Source organism: Centroberyx affinis, unplaced genomic scaffold (assembly GCF_046629955.1).
Source record: "Centroberyx affinis isolate AG114_WGS23_722 - 3 ecotype Tasmania unplaced genomic scaffold, CSIRO-AGI_Caff_v1 ptg001337l_1, whole genome shotgun sequence".
NCBI classification, from domain to species: Eukaryota; Metazoa; Chordata; class Actinopteri; order Beryciformes; family Berycidae; genus Centroberyx; species Centroberyx affinis.
Genome location: NW_027279834.1, coordinates 65,265 through 87,056, shown reverse-complemented (window position 1 = coordinate 87,056; position 21,792 = coordinate 65,265). Strand labels below are relative to the sequence as shown.

At 40.3% G+C, this 21,792-nt stretch overlaps 2 protein-coding genes across 2 annotated transcripts; one reads left to right on the top strand and one right to left on the bottom strand.

Moving 5' to 3' along the window:
- Positions 1-167: 167 nt before the first annotated feature.
- Positions 168-1,911, bottom strand: LOC139649385 (zinc finger protein 888-like). The gene is made up of 2 exons (XM_071525771.1): positions 1,770-1,911; positions 168-1,275 (listed from the first exon to the last, which is right to left on the bottom strand). Exon 2 carries the CDS (start codon positions 1,221-1,223, stop codon positions 168-170), a length of 1,056 nt encoding a protein of 351 aa, XP_071381872.1. The 5' UTR covers positions 1,224-1,275; positions 1,770-1,911.
- A 4,736-nt stretch (positions 1,912-6,647) lies between these two features.
- LOC139649397 (sacsin-like) lies at positions 6,648-8,089 on the top strand. The gene is made up of 3 exons (XM_071525789.1): positions 6,648-6,894; positions 7,001-7,539; positions 8,036-8,089. The coding sequence occupies exons 1-3, from the start codon at positions 6,648-6,650 to the stop codon at positions 8,087-8,089; spliced, it is 840 nt and encodes a 279-aa protein (XP_071381890.1).
- Positions 8,090-21,792: the final 13,703 nt, after the last annotated feature.

Below are 21,792 nucleotides of genomic sequence, written 5' to 3'. Positions count from 1 at the left end.
AAATTTCCTATAAATAAGGTTGGTAAACGTATGTTTTTCTCTCACCATTTGCTCTATTAAGTGGTGCTGTAGCAACACTGTAATAGTTTATCATCTGTACAATGTGGCGATGGCACATTTACTAGTGAAAGAGCAAGATCATAGATTAGCTGATGCACTCCTCTTGGTCATGCCTCCATTTTACTCTTGGCTTTTGCTCTGGAGCGTGTGTTGACTTCGGAGAGGACGGGAGTAGATGAGGACAGAGGGGATGGCGGCCTGGAGAGTGGCACAAACAAGGGAGGCTTAACAACTTTCTCCTTAACCTCCTCACTTTTAACCTTTTTCTGCCTCAAGTGTTTATCACAGTGGTTCACAAAGGTATCAATCTTGACAAACGTCTTGTTGCACACTTTGCAGTGATAAGGCCGCTGCCCTTTGTTGAGGCGTATGCACAGCCGAATGTACGACGACCGCACAAAGGTACGGCAGCAGACGCCGCACTTCAGATCCTCCAGGCCGGACTGTGTCTTCTGCTGCTGGTTCGGCGCTGATGCTGACACCGGCTTGGCCCGCTCAGAAGACTCTTGAGCCTTATGGGAGAGCAGGTGCGACAGGGAGCGGAAGGTGTCACCGCACTGCTCACACTTGTAGGGCCGCTCCCCCGTGTGCAGGCGAACGTGCGCGATGAGCCCGGCCTTCTGGGTGAAAGCTTTCTCGCAGTAGGTGCACTTGAAGGGCTTCTCGCCCGTGTGGAGCCGACGGTGGGTCTTCAGATGCGAGGCGCGGCCGAAGGTCTTTCCGCACTCTGGGCATTTAAACGGCCTGTCCCCACTGTGGATCATCTTGTGTGCCATCAGGTGGGAGGACTGGTGGAAGTACTTGCCACAGATCCCACATCTGTACTTCCTCTCCTTGCCGTGAGAGGCCAGGTGAAGGGCCAGGTGGGCGGAGGAGATGAAGGTCTTGGTGCACAGAGGGCAGCTGTGAGGGTCAGGGCGGATGCGCCTGTGTGGCCGCCGACCGTTGGGGAGAGCAAGGCGCGCCTCGCAGGTTGGGCATTTGGAGGGCTTCTCCGTTTTGTGTAAACGCCGTTGTCTAGGGAGAGCTGAAGACTGAGAGCTGGGAAGAGGCGTCTCAGAGTCCGGCTGAGGTGTGCTGAAGCTGCATCCACAGTCTGAGCACTGCCCACTCTGCTCCCCTTTAACACTGGTTTTATCCAGCATGATGCTATCTACAACCATAGTGGGAGAGGAGGGATTTTCTTTCCTTGACACATCATAGGGACATCCGTATCTGCAAATAGCAAACACATTAAAAGCTTGGTGATGTGTCATACATATTGTGCAGTGGTGCAGTTGAGGATACACAGATAGGCTACAAACTGTACCCACCCCCATGTTACATTATACCTACCCATCAGTCTTATCAATACTGAAATAAATAGCAAGGTGGTGTCACAGTGCATCTACCATATCTCGTTTGCAAGCCAATTTCCTCGATAACTAACACACCACCGATACTGAGCCTACGTCTTACAATGGCACGATGGGAATGTGCCAGACCGGCTCGGACTACGTGCAGTTTTCTCAAAAAGCATTTGAATCTATCTTAACACTGGCAACAACAAATAGGACGTCGACGCCAAGCATGCAACATACGAACTGACTGATTATAAAGTATCATGCGAGAGTCGACAACTGCAGGCCTCGCCTAAGCCTGAGTCGAAAAAAGAGGTGGATCTTTGTGGACGCGACAGTGTAACAGCACATAGACAAAGGTTTACATACCGAGTTCATTGTTCAAAAGAAAATGCGCATATAATGGTGGGAAATGTCATCTTGCAGACTCATCTCGAGAGCACAGGTAACACACCAGTCAGTTGTTGGATCGTAATTATACGCCGTGTTTCATCTCATGCGGCTTTCCTGCAAAAAACACTACCCGGTTATTTTGCTGAGGAAAGATCATCCAGCAGCCTCTGCGAGCATCGGACACAGCATCATCTAGCGAGCGGCGGAATAACTGTAGCCTTTATAATCTTTTAATATCACTGTTAGTTTAAAGATCAGCGGTCATAGGCGTAAACAACTTATGACAGAAACCATGGGGAAAATACCAAAGTATCCAAATCGGCTAAAGCTTATTATCCCTGACGAAAAATCACCATACTATTCCTATAATATTCCTATAGGGACTTATAGGCCTACATGTGTGTGGTAGGCTACTCAACAGTGAACTTACCTTACTGTATTTTTGGTATTCATCTCCTATAGTATATCACTATAATATTAATTTAGAGGCTTACAGTTTTGCTGTAATATCTGTACTGTACTGCAAGATACTACAGTGCCTTTCCGGCGACTATTGGATTTGATAAAGACTTAGTATGGATTAATATTTTCACAAGGAATCAACTTCCTTTCATAAGATATTAAGTCAGAAAGTACAGTAAGGGTTTGCTATACTCCCAGTAGTTTCGTTTCATGTGTAAAACCACATGAAACGCACCACTGCTTTTCCTGGTTGCTTCTTGCCTCCTAAGTTTCGTTTCTTGTGAATTTTAAGTGTCATTATAGCAGTGACCAGGAAATTATTGATGAAACGAAACACAAAATGCTATGGCAGGTTTTGGCAGGGCTATATAAGACCGCGGGCAGCAGCACCGGTTCTCTTCGACAGCTGACTGCAAATGACAGCAAGAAAGAATATGACTCTTATTGGCAACCATGACTGAGGTATTTACAACTGTATATCATTATTATTAGGATCTGTATCAGCAACTCTAATAAGTAAGTTATTAGTTGTATCTAAGTAGGTAAGCTATAGTGGCAATGATGATTAATTGATTAATTGATAGTTTGATTGGCTGGTAATAAAATAACAAGGTCTACTTCCTAAAGTAAACTACCCGGGATTTATAGTGAAATTAACTAAGTGCTAAGTGGGCATATTTGAGCTTCTGTGTGTGTGTGTGTGTGTGTGTGTGTGTTCAGTCTTTTTTGCATTTCCTTTTTTTTTTTAATTGAAGGTTGCAAGAGTACATACAGTTGCAATTATTACAGTTAGGCTACTATTAACCCAAAAATTCATTTTCTCAATTTTTTCCCCCCCTCCTCCCCACCCCATCTCCACCCAACTAGACATCCCACCCACTCCTTCCTTCCCTCCCTCCTTATCCCTGCACCCCAAGGGGAAAAAAACAAAGAACCTATAAGAGGGAACAATATATGAAATAATTACAATAATTATAAAAAAAAATAATAATTATAAAGACATTATAAAAAAATAAATGAATACAGAAATAATCATAATCATAAAGGGAATAAATTGACGGGGCATACAGAATGGCTGACATCTATCATTTCACTACATTCTAAGCTGGGTAAAGGCCGAGAGTACCTACCAGTATTGTTCAAGGGGCGAGTTTCATCATGGTTGTCAGGTAGAGTCTTAAGTTTGATCATATATGAAAGCACTGGATCCCATATGGAATAAAATTTGCTTCTAGACCCTCATAGTGCATATTTTATTATTATTATTTTCTCCAACTTCAGAAACAGCATCAGGTGGCTCATCCAAGAGGGTTTGGGGGGATTTGGAGAATTACACTGTAACAAAATTCTCCTGCGAGCCAATAATGAAGCAAAGGCTACGTCTTTATGCTTGTTTAAAAATGGCTGATCAGTTACATCAAAAATGGCTATTTTAGCACAGGGCTGCAGGTCTATGTCCCATGCTTCAGATAGTAATTTTAACACCATATACCTGTAATCGATTAAAGCTGGGCATGACTAGACTGTGTGTTCAGACTTGAGGCTTTTTTTTTTCAATTTAAGTAACATTTGGCCTACCTAGACTTGCGTAAAATGTTTCCATAGGCCGCCACCCCTGGGGTTCAGAGTTATGGCTTATGTTTGGAAAATATTTTGGAGTTACAGTTGTATAAATCTTGAACTTACAATTATAAGGGCTTGGGCTGCTCTAATTAAAATAGCATCGTCTGGCCACACACTGTTTTTTACATTTGTAAACTTTGTAATAAACAAAATATTTAGTCTGCCTAATGTATTTATAACCTTATATTTTATATAAAAACGGCCTCCTTTAGAATGTGATATGGGCGTAACAGTTCCGTATTAACTTACAATTACTGCTCTGCCAACTTGGTTGTACAATCTATAGCTTTTTGTCACAGCAGTTTTGTTGGTTTTCTCTTACAGGATTCTACCCAGGAAAGATGAATAAGACACGTAGAAAAACTCGGTGAGTTGCATTCACCTGCGTCTTCATTGATGATGTTGTACTCAGTTCACCCTTTTATTTTGCTTCCCTTTCTAAAGCATTCTGAAAACACTCCATGTAGCTACATCCCCGCCACCTACTACTCCTACCGCAGCATGAGAGAGCCCATCCTGCTATGGCCTAATCTGTTTCTACTCACTCCTCTCTGTTGCCAATAAGAACATCCTCCTCAAAACACCTCACACAGCCTCAAGCAGTTAGACGCAAAGCCACCACAATAAACTCAGATCCAGTCCATCCACTTCACCACCACTTTGTCCTGCTCCCGTCTGGCCGCAGGTACAGGACAGCCAGATGCAAGAGGGCTCACTGTATGCCTGATGTGTTGTATGTTATTCTGTAAATTTATGTTTCTTGTATTGGTGTTTTCAGTGTATCTGTGTTTCACCTGTACTGGTTGTGGAAACAAATTTCCTTTTTGAGGACAATAAACATCTATTCTTCTAAGCAATAGGCTATTTTGACAACAGCTGAGCAATGAAGCAAAGTCTTGGTAACATCCTCACATTTCCTCACACTGATGTCTTCATAAACATGTCAAGCTGAGTACATTGCAAATTCTGGCAGTTATCAGTAAACATATCACACAACATGACTTGACCAACATGACCTTCTCTGAATTATTAGGCTCCACTGGTAAACTCTGTATAGCTTTGATCCACAGAAGTAGCAATGTATTATGTGAAGACAAGAACATAAACATACATAGAAATATGTTAATTAATACATTAATTGGCTTAATTGATTTGCTTAGCATAACTGTTTATATTTAATAACTCAAGAACAATACCTGATGGAAACTTCATACTTACAACACAGGTTCACCCTAGCGAAGATGATCTGATTAAATTTGTGGTACCTTGCTGCATAAATTTGCATATTAATGAGGAACTTGAAACTACTATGACTCCTTAATGCTTTAAGATACAGAGTATCATAGTAATACCACCCATGTGTTATGTGAAGACAAATAACTATAGATAGATACCTTTATTGTCACTGTACGAGTACAATGAAATATCGTTTGGAGCAAGCCTATAGATGCCTAATTAAGGATAAAAACTATAAGAAAATATAAACACTATAGAGTATAAGGGAGGTATTGTAAGCATTCCTAATATGATTGGAGAATATTTTGAACACTACTATTATATCTGTTGACTATTCTAAAGTAAAGCACTTAACACATAGTCACCCTTCAATGTGGGCAATTTAGCTGCCACATCACTATAGACTTACAAGTCTACCTCCCTCCCTCATTAACCTAGTAGGACCCAAGCCGCTCCTAAAATACTATAAAATACAGTAATAAACCATTAGGACCTGCTAATATTAGGAAGGTAGGGTCAGCTGAAAAGGTAGCCGAGAAACCTTTTGACATGGGTAAATTTAAAGCTTTTGAAAATTGGCACAAAATATTGGCTATATACTTTAGTCTAAAAATACAGTATCAGTGTCAGCCTTCAAAAACCTATACTGGCTGGACCCTAGTCTGAACTCCTGATCGGTTCTACCTTCCTTGATTGCTTCAGTATGACATGCTCTGTATTGTTTTGAATTTTGACTCAAGTTTCTAATACACTGTAATCCTGCTGCTCTGTCTAGGTCTTCTTTCGGGGCAACAGCACCACCATTCATTGACTATCTGAAAGATGTTCTACGCAGATATCCGGATGGTGGACAAATTTTGAAGGTGGGTACAATGCACATATACAACACTGGTTGCATATTAAAGTTCTTTTACCTCAATGGAAATATAATAATTACTTAAAATAGCATTTCCATATTTTCAAAATGACTAAGTAATACATGTCGCACTAACAACATTATGCTATGCTTTTAGGCCATGTACCTACATTTTGAAAGTTCACTTCTTTTAATATGTCCAGCATTGCTGCTTAATTTGTGTTAATTCTGCTTAAATTTATTTTCAATCATTCCTCATTTCTTCAGTTAGTGTTACTTAGCACATCATTTGAATTTAAGAGTTTATGTGATTTTAGCCATATGTTGGAACACTGAATATTCTGTTACCCAATGTCAAGTAGTGTAGCCCAAATTTAGGCACTAGTACAAAGGAATAGGGAACCATTAAGTATTATCTTTGTCTGCTAATGGTTCATCATTTCATTCATTCATTGTTTGAACAGGAGCTGATCCAAAATGCAGATGATGCTGAAGCCACAAAAATTATTTTCATCCATGATGAGAGAAGTTATGGGACTGAGAGCCTTTGGACTGGTGAACTGGGAAAATACCAAGGTATGTATGGTTTTCAGAGAACAGCAATGTTATGGCTATGGATAGTCATCAGTTTCAAAATAAATAATTCATACATGTTATATTTTGACAGTTATACAATAATGAAGGTATACTTGTTTCAGAGTCTAAAAAATAAATGGTTGTATAAACCTAATGTCATAAGAACCATATCATTTGGCACTAATTGTTTTATTTTTGAAGGTCCTGCTCTCTATGCCTACAACAATGCCGGGTTCACTGATGATGACTGGAAAGGCATTCAGGCTACAGGGAGGAGTGTCAAGCGCAATGACCCAAACAAAGTTGGGAGGTTTGGGATCGGCTTCAACTCTGTTTACCACATAACAGGTGAAATCATGCACGCTTAATATATGCACATTCCTAATAGTCCCAGTTTAATTTTAATCTTTATAGGTCCCAGTATTCCATTAACTGGACAATATCTATTTCACAGATGTGCCATCTATATTCAGTTCAGGGCACCTTGGTGTGCTAGACCCCCAAGAGAAGCTATTTGGAAAAGGAGATGGAGGCTTTCAGTGGTCTTTGGCTGATACAGAGGACCAGGAAACTTTGATGACCTTGCATGATCAATTCCAACCCTTTCAAGATATAGTTGCGCTTGTAAGCGAACAGACATGGTCAAAAGTCATCATGGAGGATCAAAACTTTGATGGGACGCTTTTCAGATTTCCCTTGCGCAATGAGGCGTCAGACATTTCAGATAATTTGTATGACTCTGATAAAGTTGTTCAGCTTTTTGACAGCTTCATTGCAGATGCAGACTTGAGCCTCCTGTTCCTGAAAAATGTGGCCTCTGTGTCCTTGATACATATCAACACAGACAACTCTGTCAACGTCAGACTTGAAGTGACATGCACACGCTCCACAGATGTTTTGGAGTCAGGAGATGCGTCAACCATCGAGGGCGCAACAGGCTTCAAATTCATTACCATCTCCTCAGAAGATCACAAAGAAACAGAGAAGTGGCTCGTGACAACATGCTGCATGAAAGAGGGAAACATAGCAAAACTGGATTCACTTGCAAAGAAGTTGTGCTTTCTCCCTCAAGTTGCCTTGGCATTCCCATGTGGTGAGAAGAGAGACTGCACTGACAGCAGATTGAGCTGCTTTCTCCCCCTCCCAAACAATGAATCCAACAAGACCGGACTCCCAGTTTATGTCAATGCATGCTTCGGCCTCACAGACAACAGAAGACACATCAAGTGGCAGGAGGAAGACCAGAAATATGACGAAGGTGCCTTGTGGAATGAATTGCTGATAAAAGAGGTCCTCCCACAGGCTTACCTCAGGATACTTCAAGATGCTATCAAACTATGCAAAGACTCTGCACTCCCTGTCTCCTCTGTGTATGATCTTTGGCCAGATATCACCCAGGTGCAACACAAAGACAAATGGCATGCAGTTGCTTTGGATGTTCTTCATCACTTATTTGGACAGAATGTTGCTGTCCTCTCTCTTGCCACAGATGAAAGGAAGTTTGTCACTCCATCAGAAGCTGTGCTCCCCTGTAATGATTTGACAAGCCCTGATATATTGGCCGCCATAAAAAGGACTTTGGTTTCCTGTGGAGAAAACCTTGTCACTTTATCAGATTGTATTGCAAGAGCTATAGAGGAGGCCTATCCACACCTCAACACCCTTAGACATGTGACTCCAACTTTCCTGAGGGAAGTTCTCCGCCGAATTGGCTTGCATAACATTTCTGAAGAGGACAGACTCTCTCTTTTGGAGTACATTTTGAGTGATGGAAAATACAGAGAACTCCAGGGTCTTCAACTGCTTCCACTCAGTGATGGTACTTTCAGATCTTTCACAGATCAAGAGGAGGACATTGCTTTCATTGATAGCAATGAATTTCCAAGGTAGGTTTTTAATCATTAGGTTTATTCTACAAATATGGAAAATAACTTCTGTGGCTAGAGTATAGTATACAATGCTATGCTGTTAAATTAAAAAATATATAAACTATTTTCTGGGCAATTTTGACATTATGTATTTACGTGAATCTTACTTACATAGGTAATATACAGTACATTTAATATAGTACATTTTCATCATTTTTCACTTGAAGAATGAACAAACTTATCCTCTCTCTATGCAGAGTTCTGCTGCCAGGTTGCAAAAACCTCTTCATTCCAGATAATCTCAGTACACCATGCAGAACCCACCTGAAAGAACTGGCCACAAAAAGTAAGTGTCATTTTTGGGAATACAATAATGTGTCTGTCATCTGCACACATTTGCACATCTATCAACCACATGCTTTCATATCATGTTTTTGTTTTGTTTCTTTGCTTTTCAAATATCCATTTTCCAGATTTATTCAAGGTCCTCAACATCGATGCAGATCAGGTGGCTGAATATGCAAAGAGGTATTTGCCAGAGGGTTGGGAACAGACAAACATAATGCATGTTACCTGGGAGATTGGCAGCAGCCATCATCCACCCTTAGAGTGGCTCCAAGAATTCTGGAAATTTCTCAACACTCACTTCAGAGAGTTAAATCATTTCATTGGCATGCCATTAATACCCATCAAGTCCCTAGAGGATGTCAATCATCCTGTAATACTAGCAAGACTTCAACCGAACTCAACCCTCATTTTTCAGAAAAGCAAACAGGCTAGCTTGCCAGATCAAATTGCCCAATTAGTAAAAAAAGTTGGTGGGACAGTTGTGAGAGGAGATGAGTGGCTTAAGCATGAAGACCTGGACTTGTATGTGCTGTGCCCATCCCCAAGGAGTGTCGTCAAACTGTTTGTGAACCTAGATTCTCAGCAAGTCATCAGAGAAATCAAGACTGCCTCGTACAGAGAAAGAGAAGTACTTAAAGATTATCTCTCCAGTCTGGATTCTCTCTCAGTCAGTGAGAAAGACGTACTCTCAAAATTGCCTCTGTTCCAAACCATGGAAGGATCATGTGTTGCAGCTCAATCAAAACAGGCTGTACTGCTAGGTTCTGGTCTAACAATACCAACAGAACTCCCCATGCCTGATTCAGTTGTACAGTGTGCTACTGAGGCTGACCGCAGACTGTTACATCTGCTCAACATTAATCTCTTGGATACACCTCAAGCAGCCAATCTCCTAATTGATTGTATTGAGAGGGATAATGTTAGGAAAGAGGACACAGAGGAAATCATGACTTGGATTTTACAGCATGGCAATATCCTTTTCTCTCAAAATCACGTCTTGAAAAGCAGATGTCAGGACTTGAATTTCATTGAAGTGAATGGACAGCTGAAAAAGACCTCAAGCTTCTTTGATCCAAGAATTGAAACTTTCAAAGTCCTTTTTGAGTCAGATTTCTTTCCCCCACCTAAATACACTCAGACGTCACAGATGCTGGAGAGCCTAGCAGATCTTGGATTGCTAAATAAAGAAATGGATGTGTCACCAAGCCATTTGTTGCACGCTGCCACACTGATCAAGAAATCGCATGTTCACTCTCAAAAGGAGGCTGTCAAAAGATATCAAGTGCTTTTAAGACTGCTGGATGCCAATGATTTGCTGTCCAAATTTTCTGAACAACAGCTTGATAGCCTCTTAAAGCTGAAATGGGTCCCATGTGTTAAACCTGGAGATAAGAAAAAACAATGTTTCTTCTGCCCACGTGAAATAAGGCATTCTGAATATGAGGACATTGTTGGGTACGTAATGCCTCTGGTGCGAGAGATCAGTGAGAGAGTTAGCAGCAAACTTGGTCTCAGACGCTTACCCCCTCCTGAAAAAGTGATAGAGAATTTGTCAGTCTTGACATCAATGGCACAGACAATGGATGATCCTGATACAAATGTGGATTTCAAGAGGAAGTTGAATAGGATTTACAAACACATGCAAGATCATATTTCCACATTCACAACAGTGATGAACAAGGACACATGTTGGCTGTGGAACCACGACCAGTTTGTTTCTCCTCAGGATCTGGTTCTAGACTACCCACCTAATCTAGATCTGAGCTCTTACATTGGGAAGGTGCCAAAAGAATTTCTACCATACAAGAAGTTGCTCGGGGAGTTTGGACTGAGGATATTGCTTTCAGATGAAGAAATAATTGGCATACTTCATTGTATCAAGCAAACCATTGAAACAAGGCAACAGCCATTTGCAAGTTCCTCTGAGGTGAAAGTGTCAATAGAAATTCTTAACTGGATGTGGAGAGAGAAGAAGACTGTTAGTGATGATATCCCTGTGCCGGTCCTCACAGAGAGTGAACAGTGTAGCCTTAAACCACTGTCAACAACAGTCTTCTGTGACATAAGCAAAAAAGGTCTGGAGGAGCTTAAGTATGATCAGAAAGAAATTCAAGTCATCCATGATGAAATACCAAAAGCAACAGCCGAGTGGCTGAACATCCCACTCCTCAGCACCCGCATCCTCAGTCCAGAGTTAGTGGGAATAGAACAATGTGGGCAATCTGAACCAATAACGATGAGGATTAAAAACATTCTCAAGGAGTATGATGAAGAAAATGACATCTTCAAAGAGCTCATTCAAAATGCTGAGGATGCCAGGGCAGAAGCTTGTAAATTCTTGCTGGATTTTAGAGTGCACAAAGACCCTCCTGAAAGTCTAATTGACCCTGGCATGGCCCTTTGTCAGGGACCCTGCCTTTGGGCATTCAATAATGAGCAGTTCACAGAGGATGATTGGGAAAATATTGTCAGGGTAGGATCTGCCTCAAAGGAAAACAAGGTGGAGAAAATTGGAAAGTTTGGACTTGGATTCAACACTGTGTATCACGTGACAGATGTTCCCTCCATCCTTAGTGGCAACCGTCTTCTCATACTTGATCCAAATGTAACTCACCTGAAGAAGCACATCAAAGCCAAAACAAATCCTGGAATCAAGCTGGATCTCTCTCAACAGCGACTTTTTCATTGGTTTCCCGGTCAATTTGGACCATACGAACACATTTTCAATTGTAACTTCACCAGACAAAGTCCTCCTAAACCCTATCCAGGCACTCTGATCAAACTACCTTTCCGAACACAAGAAGAGTCTCTCAAGTCAGAAATCAGCACAAAGGTGTATGACAGACACAATATTATCACTTTCCAACAGCACTTTACTAACAATTCACAAACTCACCTGCTGTTTCTGAAGAACCTCAAAGCACTATCTTTACAAAATATCACAGACGATGCTTCAACTCCTCCAAGAGATGACCATATAAAAAATGCTCTCACTGTCTCCAAAACCATTGTGAGTACAATGAAGATTCCAGATGAAACCTGTGTAAAGCAACGTCAAGCTGAAAAAAGACTGATAAATCTTGATGAAAAATGCAAAGACGTCATTGACTGCTCCACAGTCAGCATTGTCAAAATAACCAGTCAACAATGTGGTGGATCCGATGTCCAGTCCTGGCTCCTCTACAATTGTTTTGGGACACAACAGTCCTTACAAATGGCCCTTGAAGAAAATAAGCAAGCCAAATTCTCTTTGCCTATTGGGGGGATTGCTGTGCCTTTGCAAAATGATCCAGAAACCAGGAAATGGGTCACATCACAAACAGAACTTGTTGGACAGGCGTTTTGCTTCCTTCCCCTCTCCATTCACACAGGTCTCCCAGTCAATGTAAATGGAGCCTTTGCTGTGACGAGCAATCGAAAAGGTCTGTGGGAGAGTGGAGTGAAACATGACTGGAACAAAGCTCTTCTTCAGGATCCTGCAACCACAGCATATATTACTGTACTCTTGGTATTAAAAAATATGTCTGACAACCAGCACCTGGAAAGTTACTGTTACCACACCTTTTGGCCTGATCGGGAGAAAGTGAGTGAGACTTTCAAGCCTTTGGTTGATGCTTTTTACTCTGCCATTGCCCAGCGCTCCAATGCCCCAGAGCTCTTTAGTGATGGCAAACATTGGTGCTCAATGAACAAGGCCATATTCTTACATCAAAGCATCGAAGAAGATAAAAATGTCAGTGCACTTGCAATGCAGGTGTGTCAACAACATGCAAAAGCATCCAACCATTTTGTTCCTCTTCCACTGTGGTTGAGAAATAGCTTCAAAAAGGCTGGCTTGGAAGAGGTTTTACAGAGCAGAACATGGAACTGGGAGAAATTCTACCAAGAAGTAGTATTTGGCAACCTGGCTACCATGGACCCTAAGAGTAGAGATGCTCTTGTGCTGCATGCTATTGACCTCAATATCAGTGAAATTGACAATCTGCTGCTAAGCTATCCATGCATCCCCACACAGGGTGGACAGCTCCAGTACATCAAGAAACTTGTGAATCCATCAGGGAAAGTGGCCTGTCTATTTGAACAGGAAGAGGGACGCTTGCTTGGGGGAACCAAAAATGACTTTTGTTCCCCCAAAAGGATTCACCGATTACTGGAACTTGGAATGCTGAATGACCATCTACCATTGGAAGACATCACAGAGAGAGCAGGCACAATCACCAACATTTGGTGCACTGACAAAGGGACAGCATATAAACATTTGAAGTGCATCCTTGAACTTCTGAAGAGTCCCCTGCATGATAAAGACTCTCTCTGTTGGGATTCACTACGGCAGACTGCATTTATTCCAGCATTTTCCCCAGGCATTAAAAAGGTGGATGGAATGGTGAAACTTTGGAGGCCCACTGATGTTTTTAGTGACAAATGTTGCCTTCTTGTGAACATGACTCAGCCTGTGATTGATCATTCCAATCTGAAAATACACAATGCTGATCCAGTCCTACAAATCTTGGGAGTTCGTGAAAGTCCAAGGCCCGAGACAGTGCTTCAGCAGCTGCAAGAAGTGTGTGGGCAATCTCAGTCCTGCAACAAAACAATGCTTCAAAAAACAGCCAATGAATGCTACAGGTTTCTGGATCAATGGCTCTATGATTCAGGGGATTCCACGTTTATTTCAGAGAGGGCAAATTCATTCCCATTCATTCTTGTTGGTGACGATTTTGTACACGTGAAGTTTGTGGCAGAAAATGAGGAATTTGAAGCAAAACCATATCTCCATGTACTTCCAACTGCCTTCACTAGTTTCAAGAAGCTCTGGGAATGTGTGGGTGTTGAAAGAAAATTCACCAACAATCAGTTTCTAACTGTGCTCCAGACATTGCACACTCTCAATGGAAACCACCCCCTGCCAAAGGCTGATCTCACAATTTGCCTCACAATTTTATCCAGAGGCTTGTATGAGGCCAAAGAGAAAAAAACATGTGACTGTCTTATACCCAATGAACATGGTGTTTTGCAACCCGCAAACAAGCTATATTTCAATGACAGTCCATGGATGCCGGTCACTAAAGGGGTCACTTTATGCCATGAGAATATCCCACGTGTTATGGCTCGTTTTTTTGGAATCAAGACAACCAGACATCAAACTCTGCAAAATCATTTAGTTGAGAACATCTCACCATTTGCCTTTCAGTTTGAACAACAAGAGCAACTGACTGTCCGAATTAAAAACATCATTTCAGCCTATCCCTCAAAGAAGGATATCCTTAAGGAGCTTATCCAAAATGCTGATGATGCAGAGGCAAAAGAAATTCACTTTGTTTGGGACAAACGACAGCATGGCACACAAAAAACATTTGGAAAGAAATGGAACCAACTGCAGGGTCCGGCACTATGTGTATACAACAACAAGGTCTTTTCTGATGCAGATCTGAAAGGCATTCAACAGCTGGGAGAAGGTGGAAAGCACAACTCTCCAGGGAAAACAGGAAAATACGGAGTTGGATTCAACTCTGTTTACCATCTGACTGACTGCCCTTCAATCTTGACTGGAGATAAATTACTCTGCATTTCAGACCCCAATCAAAAATACATTGAAAGTTATTCAAACAAACCACCAGCTGGCTGTGGCTATAAGTTAGCTAAAGTTTTTAAGGAGATGTACAATGATGTCTATAAATCATTTCTTCCAGATGAATTTCCTCTTAAAGAGGGCACCATGTTCAGATTACCTCTAAGGATGGGTACCATGGCAAACAGCTCCAAAATATCAGACCAGGGAGTCACTGACCGTGACATGAAAGAATTGTGCTCAGCCCTGCTTGAAGACCCTGAAGGATTGATTCTGTTCCTGAAAAACATCTGCAAAATAGAATTCCATGAAATTGATACACACTCAAGGGAACTCAAAACAATCTTTATGGTTGAAAAAAGTCTCCTAAAGAGAAACAGTGATAAAAAAGTTGCTTTTGTAAAGCATCTACAAAGTGCACTTCAGTCTGACAAACCAATAATACCACACAAGGCCATTTACGAAATCAAGATTTCAACATCTAAAAGACAAAGTAAATGGATCATGGCAGAACAGTTTGGCTCATACAAGAGCAGTGGTGGAAGAGAAAATAAACCATCAGACAAGCTCCCCCAAGCAGCACTAGCTGCGTGTGTGAGTGGTAAGACACCTAGAATGGAGGATTTCAATGGAGGAGTCTTTTGCTCACTTCCTTTACCAGGGAAAACTGGACTTCCAATACATGTTAATGGAAACTTTGAGGTAGATTCCTCCAGGAGAAGCCTTTGGAAAGAAGATGGTCCAAGTTTGAAAGCTAATTGGAATGAATATTTGAAACAGAACATCATAGCTTCACTGTATGCAGACCTCCTTCATTACATCTGCTGTAATGCTGCAAAAAAGGAAGTCCATTCTGTGCATGTTGATTCATGTCTCAGTAGCTCCTACTTGTCCTTGTTTCCCATTGTATCCAAAGATATTGATCAGGGTTGGCATGAAATGATACATGGGGTATACAGATCAATAAATGAAAGAGCCCTTAATGTGATTCCAGTGTTGAAGAGCTCAACACGGGAAATTGCACATCAGTCAATTAAGGAGTGGTCCTTTGACTTGTGTAATGTCAGAGAGACAGAATCAACTAACGCACCTCACTTGACAGATCCAACTTGTAGAGATATGAATCCCATTTTGGAAGATCTTGGAATGAGATTAGTACCCTTTTCCAAAAAAATGGCTGAAATTTGGACTAGTTTCAAATCTGCTGGAATTGAAGTGAAATCTGTCTGTCCTTCAACTGTGCAGAATTTCCTGAGAGAAAAACCACTCAATGACTCAACCCAAACTGAGATGGATTTACCCTTACCTATATCCGCCACTCTGATCAGAGATGAAACAAGCTGTTCAAAGCTCTTGACTTTCTGCTTGAAAGATGTCAGCAAGGACAATTCCAGTTCAATCAATGGGCTTCCACTTCTTCTCACAAGAGATAAAGTTTTGAGAGTGTTTGATTCTAACCATCCCAAGCTGATGTCAAGATATGATAGTCTGTTCTCTGGCTATGAGGAGGATTTTGCAAATTATCAGACCAACAGAGAACACATAGGTGTTCTAGAAGATGGCAACTTTGTCAACAATTTGACAATTCCCAATGCAGTGAAGTATTTGAAACCTTTACTTCAGCATCTTCTACAAGACTGTGAAGTTGATCAGCACAGTAGTCTTCATGTCCCAAACGAGACAATACAGAAGTGGCTGAAAGAACTTTGGAAGTTCTGCACAAGTCAAGTCAAACCAGCAATGTCCCCCAGTACAGGTGATATCCAAAGTATTACATTAAATACTGTGAAGGAGCTCTTCTATGACTGTTGTATCTTACCTGTTGTGTGCCCAAGGTTAAACAACAAACACCTTCTCCAAAATATGAAGGACATGCCAAGTGTGATCCAATTCAGCTCAGAGGAGGACATGTCAAGCATTCTCTTTAAACTTGGTTGTATGAAGCTTGACACGTCCTTCTTCAGAGAGATAGTGTCAGCCTTACAGCTACATTCACTTTTTCACCCTGAACTTATGAATACAAGGGATAAAACCTCTGTGTTGGACCAAGTCTACAAAATTGATCACTCAGAGTTTGGCCAACTTTCCAATGATGAGATGAAAGAACTTCAATGCTTTCTACAGTCTGGAGTGTCCACATCCAAAGACGGAAAAGAGTATCAGAGAAAGCTCAAATCCTTACCATTATTTGAAACAATACAAGGTGAGCGAGTGAGGATTGATGGACCCAAAGAGGTATTTATCCTCAACATGAGCGCAAACTCAATGACAAGATTTCCAGATTTGTTCACGCTACATGACAGCAACAGCATTTTTCTCAAACACAGTCTTGAGAACAAGAGTCTGTCAGACAACTTGAACATCACAATCCTAACTGATTTGGAGTATTTCCTCAGATTCATTCTGCCTGTCCTACACAAACTCACAGAGAGACAGATTCTTCATTGCATCAAAATGTTACTGTCATTACAACATCATTGCAATTATCATCAGTCTCAGGACAAAATAATCTCCTCAATGAAGGCTGTGAAATTGATTCCCAGTGCTCAAGGGAAGTTAGAGATGGCATCATACTACTTTGATGAGAGTGTAGAGTTATACAAGATAATGTTGCCTCAAGAAAAATTTGTGCCTCAGAGATTTTGGGATGAGTTGTGTGACCACACAAGCATGTTGATACAAGCAAAAGAGTTGCTCAAAGCACTTGGAATGAAGCATGTTGTGTCAAAGGAGGAGATAATAGGTTTTGCATACCTATTAGAATCAGAGGCAAAAGGAAATTATGGACTTAAAGAGTTGAAACAGAAATCATCAAAACTGTTGAGAACAGCATTGGCAATAGAGAGTGATGACAAAAAGAAAGAGGAAAAATTGCTGGAGAGCATAGCTGACATCAAGTTCATTTTCCCTGTGGAGATTCGAAAAGAATTGTGTAGCTATCACCATCCATTTGCCAATGAGAGGACTGCTGTTACAATCAAAGGATCTTTGATTGAAAGTGATCCTAAGCATCAAGACCTGATTTGGACCTCAATGCCAATAATAGGTTTAGTTTATCGATCACAGAAGCATCTGCAAATAATGAAAAATGCAGGAGCTCTTGAACAACCACCTCCACAGTGTGTAACCAGAAACATGAGCAACATCTGTCTCTTACCTTGTGAAACTGATGAGTTAGTCAAAACCCGTGCTGATGTGTTTCGGCGTTCATATGCCTACCTACAAACAAACAAGTTTGAAAGTCATCCATTGACCGGCCTCCCTGTTGTGTTGGTTGAAAAAGACACAAAACTTGTGAAGGCTGAAGAGACATCTCTTGGACTCACCAATGACCTGGACTTCAGGCCCTATTTGTACAAAATTCCCGCAATGGATGTTATGTATGCAGACTTCTTCAAGAAAATTGGTGTTACATTGGAGCCTACTGCAGTGCAGTATCGTAATGTTCTTGCAGCAATTTATGTTGATTCCTGTGATAAACTAACACTAAATCCAAACCAACAGAAAACTGTCATGCGTGCTGTTGAGCAGTTGTTTCAATTAATCAAAACTCAGGAAAACCAGTCACCTATTGAACTTGGAAAGACTTTGTATCTTCCTTCAACAGATGGTAGATTATACCCTTCAAACACACTCTATTTCAATGACGCAGTGTTTGAGACAAGACGGTTAGAAGGAGCATTGGAGAATAAATTCCTGCTACTTGAGAAACTCAGTGCATGTCATTTGGGCAATGATATTTATGAGCATCAACGACTGCTGCAATTGCTGCCTCAGAATATTCGGCCCAAAATGTTGTCTCAGTCTACTGTGGAGAATGTGGTGGAACCACACATTCAGCTTTGTGAGTATGGACCTGACTGTGAGTTTAGTGGATGGTTTGACAAACATCTCTCCTCAACAGCCTTTAGACATGGACTTATCTGTCTTATCAGAGAGCAGTCAGAGGGCAAAGTAACACAAGAAGATGCAGCTGACATGTGCCAGCAGACGTTTGGCAGTATTCAGATTGTCTGCTGCAAGAACCTTGAAACAGAGCTTTGGCTTGATCAACAGCCACTTCACAATACTACTGCTGAAACTGAGGTCTATGTCAAACAGGGGCAACAAGGTTGCATCTTTTATTTAAAACACAGTGATGACAACATGTCTCTTAAAGTGATAAATGAAGTAAACATGACCCTGACAAAAGAGATTAATGCTCTTTTAAGAAACAAAATTGCCTCAAATCACCTTCCAGTCCTTGGACAACTTCTCATGTGTGACAGTCTACAAGAAGTTCAAAAAACATTGGCAAAGAATGGAATCCATGACAGTGCTGAAACCAAGAACTTCCTTCTCAATCCACCCGTCCCTGGGACACCTATCCCTGAGGAATGGCATGACTCACTAGATATGAACATCCTCAATAACTTTGAAGAGGGGGAATATGTTTGCTATTCTACTAATGAGGAGTACATTTATGCAGTTATTGTTGAACAGCTGCCTGGGTCTTCTGGACTATATTCATGCAAATACAAAATACAGATTGGGAAAGATGAACCAATTGAAGTCAGTTCTCTTGACCTATATCAGTTTAAACGAGAAAAGAAGCTGAAACACGAAAACAAGACTTGCACATCTGCTGAAGTTACTTGCATGAAGCTGGAACCACTAGTGGGCGCTGTGCCACATACTTCACAAACATCATCTACAAGTTCCTCATCAACAAGACCCCCACCAGCATCTCTTGAAGAAGCCAAAAGGGAAATTGACAAATGTTTGGCAGAGATCTGGACTCTTCCTGAGGAGGAGAGGCAAAAGGCCATCAAGCGACTGTACCTTAGATGGCACCCTGACAAAAACCTAGACTGCCCACAGCTTGCAACTGAGGCATTCAAGTACTTGCAGAATCGAATTGATGAGCTTATGAAAGGCAAAACTGCCAACTCTTCTTGTCCAAGGGGAAACACAAATTTCAGACACTTCTATAAACAGTGGGATCAAGAGGCCAATCACCACAGACGTAGTCGCGAGAGTTTTGCTAGAGGCTACCGTTCCTATGATTATAACTTTTGGACACATTATGAAAATGTCCCAAGGCCAGACAGAGAGGAGGCCCAGCGTTGGTGTAGACAGGCTCGCTGTGATCTCACTGCAGCTTCCAATGACACCAGTAGGGGGAGCACAGAATGGTGTCTGTTCAAGGTTCATCAAGCAGTGGAAAAGTCTCTCATAGCTGCAGAGTACAAAAGAAATGGACGACACCTCAACAACAGCTCCATCTCACTCATTGCTGCACGAGTTTCCCGCTACAACCCTGAGTTGAGCAATTTGCCTCAAATTGTGGAAAATCTAAAGGCGCTGGGAGTGGATGCCAAAAAGACTCAGTATCCCAGCTGTCACCCACGTCCCCACATTCCCAATGGACAGTTCAGGTCAGAGAACGAAATGCGAGCGCTGGATATGGCATCAGAGCTTCTCAGCAAAGTAGAGGCATATGTAAATTAAAGATTCTAGATTAAAAATGCTAATGGACATTTAGCGTTGGCTGAGTCAACATAAGATTTGGGTCCTGTTAAAATTGCTGTGAGCGATATTGTGATATGAAACAGTTTGTCTTAAACAAAATGACCCAGTCATTAACTAAAAGGACCAGCAGTCTATGACTTTGTTATGAAAATGCAAATGATATGAAAGAATTCCATGCAACTTACCCTCATTCATTTTATTTTTTTTATCATTTATATTTTATTGGAATTTTCACTTTTTTATGATTTACATTTTATTGGAAATGTCACTATTGTATGATTTATATTTTATTGGAATTTTCACCTTTTATTAGTTATATTTTATTGGAATTTTCATCTTGTTATTAGTTATATTTTATTGGAATTTTCACTTTATGATTTACATTTTATTGAGATTTTCATCATTTATTTTTAAAATTGAGACTTATTTTGTTATTTGAGATGAAATTAAGGGAATTTAATAAAGGGAGGGGCTTAGAACCATATGTGCTTCTTATTTTCGCAACAGTGACATCAAAAGGACCAGCAGTCTATGACTTTGTTATGAAAATGCAAATGATATGAAAGAATTCCATGCAATTTACCCTCATTCATTTTATTTTTTTTATCATTTATATTTTATTGGAATTTTCACTTTATGATTTACATTTTATTGGAAATGTCACTATTGTATGATTTATATTTTATTGGAATTTTCACCTTTTATTAGTTACATTTTATTGGAATATTCAGCTTTTTTATTTTTTTATGATTTACATTTTATTGGAATTTTCACTTTTTTATGATTTACATTTTATTGGAATTTTCACCTTTTTATGCTTTACATTTTATTGGAATTGTCACTTTTTTATGGTTTATACTGTATTTTACTGGAATTTTCACCTTTTATTAGTTATATTTTATTGGAATTTTCATCTTGTTATTAGTTATATTTTATTGGAATTTTCACTTTATGATTTACATTTTATTGAGATTTTCATCATTTATTTTTAAAATTGAGACTTATTTTGTTATTTGAGATGAAATTAAGGGAATTTAATAAAGGGAGGGGCTTAGAACCATATGTGCTTCTTATTTTCGCAACAATGACATCAAGATAGGATTTTCTTTTTCCTGTTGTATAGTGATGCCATGGTAAGAGGTGAGGGTGGCCAGGGTCAAAAGAGGGATTACTACAAATAGTGAGCTTGCACCTTGGAAAATATGACTTTCTCCATCATTCTCCTGTTGTAGTAATGTAGAATATATTTTGAAGACTTAAGTATTTTAGTAATCTCTTAGCATGAATGCGGTAAAGAATACTGAGAATAATGAGTCCATAAGTAATGTTTGTGTATGATGCATTGCTCACTAATACTGTAATTGTACACTGATAATAATGTACAGTATCACCTGAGGTTGTAAGACAATACACTGAAACTCTGAAACTGTACTATTACTGCACAGTATGTTTTATTTTAATAGGTGATTCCACTTTTACCATGTGATATGATCGTGTGCTGAACGTTGAAATAATGTCTGCTGTAACTGTTTTTAAGCTGCAAAACAAATGACCACATTAAAGTTTTCTCAACTAAGCTTATCTAATGTGATTCCGTGTTTGTTTTACCATTTGTAGACCTATGATAACATTATACAAACAGCCTGATGTCATTATCATCTTGAGTGAACAACCTTAAGCTAAATTCTGTTATATTAAATGACTACAGAATGATTACTCAATGTATAAGCCTAACCTATGCCCTTCTTACTGCACAGGACACCTGATAGTTAAGAGTTGCCAGTGAAGACAAACATTTCAAGTTAAAAGCACTATTTTTTATTCATTAAGAAATCATGTTATGAAAATAATGACAACTAACCATATATCAGACAAATGTATCTTGTTAACAACAAAAGTATGCTCTGTAGGATGTGACATCTCAACAGTCACCAGAACAGAACAGTCTTC

What these genes read in the sequence shown, in the direction of transcription:
- LOC139649385 (XM_071525771.1), bottom strand. Translation starts at nt 1,223, where the DNA reads ATGGTTGTAGATAGCATCATGCTGGATAAAACCAGTGTTAAAGGGGAG.
- LOC139649397 (XM_071525789.1), top strand. Translation starts at nt 6,648, where the DNA reads ATGAAGGTATACTTGTTTCAGAGTCTAAAAAATAAATGGTTGTATAAA. An exon ending in CTCTGTTTACCACATAACAG is followed by an intron (nt 6,895 to 7,000) that starts GTGAAATCATGC and finishes TCTATTTCACAG; the next exon opens with ATGTGCCATCTATATTCAGT. An exon ending in AAGAAACAGAGAAGTGGCTC is followed by an intron (nt 7,540 to 8,035) that starts GTGACAACATGC and finishes CTCTTGCCACAG; the next exon opens with ATGAAAGGAAGTTTGTCACT.